Source organism: Mustela erminea, chromosome 19, assembly GCF_009829155.1.
Source record: "Mustela erminea isolate mMusErm1 chromosome 19, mMusErm1.Pri, whole genome shotgun sequence".
Classification (NCBI taxonomy): Eukaryota; Metazoa; Chordata; class Mammalia; order Carnivora; family Mustelidae; genus Mustela; species Mustela erminea.
Window position 1 is genome coordinate 14,975,830 of NC_045632.1, and position 7,533 is coordinate 14,983,362.

At 59.9% G+C, this 7,533-nt stretch overlaps 1 protein-coding gene across 4 annotated transcripts in view; it reads left to right on the top strand.

Moving 5' to 3' along the window:
• The window catches only part of AKT2 (AKT serine/threonine kinase 2), a 46,433-nt gene extending 39,617 nt beyond the window's left edge, over window positions 1-6,816 (top strand). For 3 of the 4 annotated variants that reach the window (XM_032323412.1, XM_032323413.1, XM_032323414.1), the window contains 5 exons: window positions 423-545; window positions 1,732-1,860; window positions 2,049-2,263; window positions 2,905-3,007; window positions 4,052-6,816. In XM_032323412.1, coding sequence (XP_032179303.1) covers window positions 423-545; window positions 1,732-1,860; window positions 2,049-2,263; window positions 2,905-3,007; window positions 4,052-4,306 — 825 coding nt within the window. In that variant the 3' untranslated portion in view covers window positions 4,307-6,816. Of the gene's footprint in view, window positions 1-422; window positions 546-1,731; window positions 1,861-2,048; window positions 2,264-2,722; window positions 2,811-2,904; window positions 3,008-4,051 lie in introns of all 4 variants that reach the window. The other variant, XM_032323416.1, reaches the window with a different exon arrangement.
• Window positions 6,817-7,533: the final 717 nt, after the last annotated feature.

Below are 7,533 nucleotides of genomic sequence, written 5' to 3' on the forward strand. Positions count from 1 at the left end.
CACTGGGCTGTCACCTGCTCCTCATCCCTCACAGCCTTCTCCCTGCACACAGGTGTCAGCCGCTGGTTCCTGACAGTGGGCTTCATCTGTCCCATTGTTCTCATGGCTTATTGTCCCTTGCTCATGACCTGTGTTCTTGCGTGTTCTTGCTCACTGTTCCGTTCCCCCGTCCCCACACTCTGTCCCTCCTGACTCTCCCCTTGATGCTTCCTGACTGTCCTTCGCTCTTCATGCCCCGCTCCGTGTTTTCCTCCTGGTGAGCTCGTCCCTTCTCATCATCTCTCACTTGGTTCCTCCCGCTGTCAGTTGCAGTTTCAGTGTCGCCATGGCACTGGGCTGGAGGTTGGGGGCCAGTGGGCAGCATCCTGGGTTTCACTCCTCTGGGCCGACGTATGACTTCCTGCCCCTCCTCCCTCCTGCAGCTGTTTTTCCACCTGTCCCGGGAGCGTGTCTTCACGGAGGAGCGGGCTCGCTTCTACGGCGCGGAGATCGTCTCTGCCCTTGAGTATCTGCACTCGAGGGACGTGGTGTACCGTGACATCAAGGTGAGCGTGCACCTGTCTCCTGGCCCGTGGCACCTGCGGAGCTCACACCAGGGAGGCTGGACCCAGGCCCTCAGCCCCGGACCTCGTCCTCTGCAGAGGGTCTATCTACCTGCGTGTTCCTGAGTCCACCTTGCCGTGGGATGCCGACCCGCCTGCTTCAGTGGCCCTGGGGGCCCTTTGGGGCCCCTGGTGAACACACACCTCCATGCAGGGAGAGGGGGGCTGGGGAGGGGCGGGTGTATTTATCCAAGCACTGTAGGAGATGGTTCTGCAGAATCCACCAGCGCCGACTGTCCGCATGCCCTGTGAGCCAGCCATTCTGCCCTGGGGTTATGCATGGCCAGAGCATGTCCCTGTGTCTCCCTCAGAGCCTGGGTGCACCCACGCTGCTGGCACACAGTTCACACGAGCCCCAGGCTGGAAGCAGCCCCATACTCCACTGTCTGGGACTGGCTGGAAGGCTCTGCACAGCCGGTACCAAGAGAACTGCGGCCCCGTGGCCATGCACATGCACCTCCCAGGCTCATGTGGAGCGGAAGCCAGGACGGACCACATGTTATAGGGGCGTCCTTAGGTGGGGAAACTATAAAGAAGAGTGGAGGACTAGAGTTTGTCTTCAGTTGCGAGGATGGTTCATAACAAGGAAGGGGTACATGGGGTTTGGTTCTGGGGTCTGGGATGGTCTCTTGAACTGGTGGAGCTTCCACACAGGCCCGTTATATTGCCCGTTTGTGTTAAGTTTAGTTAAAAGTGGAGGAAGAAGGACATCTGGCTGGCCCAGTGGGCAGAGCATGCGTCTCCTGATCTTGGGGTTGGGAGTTCAAGCCTCATATTGGGCCTAGAGCTTACTTTAAAAAAAAAAAAAAATGCAGGAAGAAAGCAAGTGTTGCTCACTAGTGATGCCAGCCTGGGAAGCTGTAGCCCATGGTGGGGGCAGCAGGTAGGCAGGGCCTGTCTCCCATCTTTCTCTACCTTGGCTTTTTTTCCAGCTGCCCTGGGCGTGGCCTCCCTCTGAGTCACAAGGGCTTAACGTTTTGCTGGGGGTATGCCCTGTGATCGGTCTGGAGCCCCGGCCATGACAACTATCACCCCAGGCCAGAGCCTTCCTGGGGCCTGTGGGGTTCCAGGGGGTGCAAAGCCTTGGGAAGACGTGACCCTGATACGTTGACTTTTCCTTTTCCTACAGCTGGAAAACCTCATGCTGGACAAAGATGGCCACATAAAGATCACGGACTTCGGCCTATGCAAAGAAGGCATCAGTGACGGGGCCACCATGAAAACCTTTTGTGGGACGCCTGAGTACCTGGCACCTGAGGTGCCTGGGGCTGGAGGTCCCCGGGCGGGTGAGGCCGAGGGAGGAGGGGCTCTCAGACCTGTGTGGTTTCCTTAGCTCAGACCCTGTGAGGACAGACTCACATTCCTTGGATGGCCCCCCTTGGGTCCCTGTGAGCCCAGTGGCCCCAGGGCTGTGGACCTGGCCCCTCATTGCCCCTCCTTGCCCAGGTGCTGGAGGACAACGACTACGGCCGCGCGGTGGACTGGTGGGGGCTGGGCGTGGTCATGTACGAGATGATGTGCGGCCGCCTGCCCTTCTACAACCAGGACCACGAGCGCCTCTTCGAGCTCATCCTCATGGAAGAGATCCGCTTCCCGCGCACGCTCAGCCCCGAGGCCAAGTCCCTGCTTGCTGGGCTGCTTAAGAAGGACCCCAAGCAGAGGTGAGGGCTGGAGTCTGTTCCTGCCCAGCCCAAGGCCACCTGCTGCCACTGTCCCCTTGGCCTGAAGGGGGCTGAGTCACAGGCGCATGCCTGCGTATTGTCCCTGAGGCAGGCCCCCAGGGAGGGCGCTCTTGGGGCTGGGCTTGTCCTTAGTGCTCTGCCCGCGCCACCTTGTTCTTGGGGGATGCTCCGAGACAGGGCAGCCCCGAGCCTGGCTGAGGGTGGCCCAGCCCTCCCTCCTGTCTCCCGTTCTGGACTTGGAGTCCAGGTTGCAGGCTCCCTGGCTCTGACCCTGGGCCCGTGAGCCCCCATCCCCACCCCCAAGCCGCGGTTTCCTCCTCTGCTCTGTGGTCTGTGGCCGGGACAGATCCATTAAAGTTGTTCAGGGCCTGCACCGAAAGCCTCTCTCGCAGAAGCCAAGGGCCTGGGAGGCTGGTGCTCATGGCCGTCTCTGCCCAGGCTCGGCGGGGGGCCCAGCGACGCCAGGGAGGTCATGGAGCACAGGTTCTTCGTCAGCGTCAGCTGGCAGGACGTGGTGCAGAAGAAGGTGAGCCCTGCCACCCGCCGGCTCCCGCTCGAGGGTGGCCTTGGCCAGGTCTCCTGACCCCAGGGTCCTGAGTCTGGGCTCCTTTCCTCCACAGCTTCTGCCACCCTTCAAACCTCAGGTCACCTCTGAGGTCGACACGAGGTACTTTGACGATGAGTTTACCGCCCAGTCCATCACAATCACGCCCCCGGACCGCTGTGAGTGTCTGGCCCTCCCTTGCGGGGCCTGGCTGGGTGTGCAGGGGTGGGGCCTGCCCTTCACCTGTTCCGGGGAGGAAGCTCATAGGCCCCGCGCCATGTCCAGACAGTTTGGCTGCAGTTTGCTCGCAGGGCTTTCTGCCATTGGGCTCGGCACCTTTGGACCCAGTGAGGGTCACTGGGAGCCATCAGCCACAGCACGTTCCAGAGCTCAGGTGGCACACAGGAAGCTGTCAGGGCCAGGATGGCACAGTCACAGCTGTCTTTTCAAGTTGCCCAGGTCTTTGGGGCCTGATTGGTGCATTGTCTCTGCTCCTGTTTGAGTTCTTGCTGTTACTCAGCCATTGCTGGGTTGTGCTGGGGACCTTCCAGTGACTGAGACAACCCTGGCCCTGCCTTGAGGGAGCTTCAGGCCAGGTGGGGCAACAGCTCAGAGTGTTCAGGTCTAAGGTGTAGGAGCTCAGGGACTGGGGGACCCAGAGGAAAGGAAATGCCTGACTTGGTCTGCAAGTCAGGAGGAGGAGACGTGGCAGCTGAGCAGAAGGAATGGCATGAGGGAATGGAGTCCAGGAGTGGGAGTGTTGCAGAGGCCAGCGCATCTGAGGGATGGAGGGGGGCGGGGCCCAGAGCAAGAGGATCTTGGGGGCCTCTGGGAGGAACAGGGACTTGCTGTGTGGGGAGGCAGGAAAGGTTTGGTGCAGGAAGGGGTAGGGCTGCCTCTGGGCTTTACAGAGTTCCTCTGGCTGCACATGGAGGCTGGACTGGCAGGGCAGCAGGGGCAGCCTGTGTGGTGGGGGGAGGTCTGGGCTAGACCAGAGTGGGGCGCCAGAGGGGAGAGTGAAGTTTGCAGAGGGAGCAGCCTGTGGGGCCTGTGGGCCAGGCTCTGGGGGCGGGGGGGGGGGGGGACCTCTGCCAGTTGGGATTCATGCTACCTGTATTCCTTCCTGAGGCCGGGCCCCCTTGCCCACCTCAGGAAGTACACTTGGGGTGCTGGGTCCTCCGCAGGCCGGTTCTCCCCAATTCACCTCCACCTGCCCCCCACAGATGACAGCCTGGGCTCCCTCGAACTGGACCAGCGGACCCACTTTCCCCAGTTCTCCTACTCAGCCAGCATCCGCGAGTGAGCAGAGCCGCCCACCGCCGCCGACTCCGCTGCAGGATGCTCCAACGGCTGCCTTCACCGCCCTGGGGGCTTGTCTCTTTGTTTTTAAACTTTTTATTTTGCCTTTTTTTGTTTGCATCCCCATCCCTCACCTGCTCACCCCCATTTCCAGTTTTTTCAGCCCTCTGCCAAACTGACCTCGGCGGTCCTGGTGGCCCCACCTCCAGGATCCTGTCCTGTCCTCACCTTGGTGCCCAGACCAGGATTTGGGAGACTCCACTAGCCGCCCCAGGACCAGGGCTTCGGGCAGTTGGAGAGATTCTGGTTTTTAATCAACACAAGCCCCAGCATAGGGCGCCATGTGGAGCTGCGGGTCCTGCCCAGATTTCTGGCCTGATGCCTGCAGCCAGCCTGTCTCTGTGCCGCTGCCCTGGTCAGAGGCTGCCTTCCTGTTGGACATCTCTTGGGACACGACGCCCTGCGGACAGTGCCCTGGTGCTGTTGGGCTCAGCGCGGCCTGGCGCGGGCGGTCCGGGCCCTCCCCCCACAGGGGCAGTAAAGCAATAATGTCCAGGGACAGGCGGGGTGGGGGGGCGCTTTGGAAGCTGTGGGGTTGGGGGTTGGGGAATTCCTCGTGTAGGTGGGGCCCAGTCTACCCCGGGGGGCATGAGGAAGGCCCCGGGGATGGGCACTGCCTCCTTGCCCTGCCTTCCCCAGCCTCCCAAGCTGCTCTCCTGACCCTGTGGATGAGGCAGGAGGGACATTTAGGGACAAGCCTCCCCACCACCCAGTCCTGTGCCTTACCAGGGCTTCCTTCCGGCTGGCCTTAACTCCTGCTGGGCCCCGGGCCCGGCCCCAACCCTTGCCAAGGATGGGGGTTGGGATCACCCCCTTCTGGCTGCCGGGGGGTGGAGGGTGCCAGCTCCAGCTGTTACACATCTTGCACCGAGACAGTATTGGGCCCTGTGGACTGGGGTCAAAGAGGGGGTGGGAGTGGGGTTCTCTGGTACGTACTGGGGGGGTGGCCTCTGAGCAGGGGAGGCTCCAGGGCCCCTCCCTCCCTCCCTCCCTCCCCCTCCCTGGGCCCCACGTTCTGCAGCCTTAAGGTGAACGTGTGTCACTGCTGTGGGCTTGCGTGTGCGTGTGTCAGCCTGTGTCTGGATGGCCCCGTGCATCTGGGACTTGGGTGCATATGGGGGTGTGTGTGCATGTGTGTTCGGTATGTGTGTGTCAGGGCAAGTGTGTCCCGGCCTTGAGTGCGTGTGTGTGTGTGTGTGTGTGTGTGTGTGTATGTGTGCATGGTTGGGCCCTATCCTCAGCCCCAGCATTTCATCCCACAGGGGAGGGGTGCTGGCCTGGTGGGGGAGCCACACCTGGGGTCCATTTGCTGCCCAGCCTCTCTTCCCCCCAACATCTCTGGGTGTGTGGAATTTAGTTGTGGCTTTGATCTCCCTGCCCCACCTCCTGTACTAGGTAGTTCAGAGAGAGACATCCTAGGGTGGGGTGAGGGTTGGTTTGGGTGGGTGGGGGGTCTTTTTCCTTTCTGTGTGTGTATGTCATTTATCTGACAATTCTCTGTCCTCCCCACTGGCCTTCCCCATTCCTCCCATTTGTACGGTACAAGCAATAAAGACACTCGTTTCAGACCGGGGCCCGCCACCCTGGGCCCTTCCTTGCCTGCGGAGCCTGGCCCTGGCTGACCCGCTCCCGGGACCTGGGCACCTGGACCTGCGTTTGTCCTCTGGCTGTCGGGGTGGGCGCCCCTGCAGCGGGAGCCACTGAGGGACCTGAGACGCTTCCTGGGGCATGCGGGTGTGGCAGGCTGAGACCTGGGGACCAGGTCTTCAGAAGCTGCCTGGGTGGGGTGGTCGGGTTGGTGGCTCTGAACGAGGAGGGTGCTCGAGGCACCACTGAGCCCTGGAATCGAGCATGAGGGAGCGGGTTCTCTGCGAGGGCCCTTGGGTCCTGGTGCTGGGCACTGCCTGCATATCCTCTTCTCCCCACTTAGGTTATACCAGGGAGCCTTAAGGCCCCCAAATTCCAACACAACCTTGGTGTGTGAACAGGAGTCACGATGGCTGTCAGCTGGGGGCATTTCTGGTTACAGCCCTCACAGACTGGGGTCCTGACGGCTGCCCCCTTTACCCTGGGGTTCCCGTGCTTAGCTCAGTCTGCTCCCATCTGGGGACTAGGGCAGGCGTGGCCCTGGTGAATTGAACATCAGGCTTTCCTGACGGGTTGGGGCTTCACAGATGTGGTCTCAGAGACCCTGAGTGAGGGTAGCAGAAGAGTCAGATTCAGCGAATCTGCGTTTGCTGCAGCCAAGACCCAGGGAACACGTGGCTTTTTCTCACTTCACATTGACTTTATTATTTATTTGGTAACAAAAGGATGCCCTGGCAGTCATAAGACCAGTAGCAGAGAAACTTCTAGAGAAAAGCCTTTTCTTTTTCTCTCCAGTTGAAGCCCCTGGGGTGGATGTCACTCTCCTTGCTCTCTGGTGGGGGGCATCCTGAGTCTACCTCAGCCCGCTGGGTCCCCTCGCGGCCCCTGGGTCCCCCGTGCGGGGGCCCACAGGCTGACGCTCCACTTCCCTCTGGCAAACGTAGCTCCTTGGCCGTAGTGGTGCTTCCTTCTGTAGAACTTCTCCCGAAGGGCCTTTCAGGTGGGAGCATTTTAACAATAAAATTCTATCAATTGGAAACTAGTTTTGAGGAGGTGAGTCGTCTTTTGTTGTGCTCGTGGGAAACTTTGTGTGTTGTGTAATAACATGAGCAATGCTGGAGCTGAGGGAGCCGGCAATGTGGAGATGCGCCCCGATCCCAGGTCCCCAGCGCTCCCCCTGGTGCTCGCTCATTTCCTCCCTGTGCAGGTGCACGGAGCATCAGAAGAAAGGCTCTTTTCCTTCGGTTTGGTTTGGTTTGGGTTAGGCGCGGCTTGCCTCCCAGTTAATGCCGAGTGTCTAGACTGCACCTGCCGCATCTTTCTGGCTTCCTGCCTGGAGACGGACATTATTAATGGGGTGTGTTGGTCACTGATAAAAATGAGAGCCTCTGAGATCTCTTCCTGTATGTCAGGGACCTCGTCGCCAGCGTGTTGCAGAGGTCTCTCAACTGATCCAGCCACTCCCAGTGGACAAGAATTGACTGTCTGCAGAAGTTTTTTAGTTTTCCTGACGGTGCCGGCATAAACTATAATGATGCAGCTTTCCCGTGCTTTTGTCACCTGCATTCCAGGGTGGCTGGAATTTAATACGTGTCTGTTAGCTTTCCAGAGTGTGCTGATTCACATATTCTTACCTTTATTTTTAAAATAATTGCACGTGCAGGCTTGGAGCAGAAAACTTCCAAAAAGAACAATACTAAACATGATTCTAGGCGCGGAGCGCCATGTAGTGCCCTGAAGTGAGGACCCGCTCAGAAGC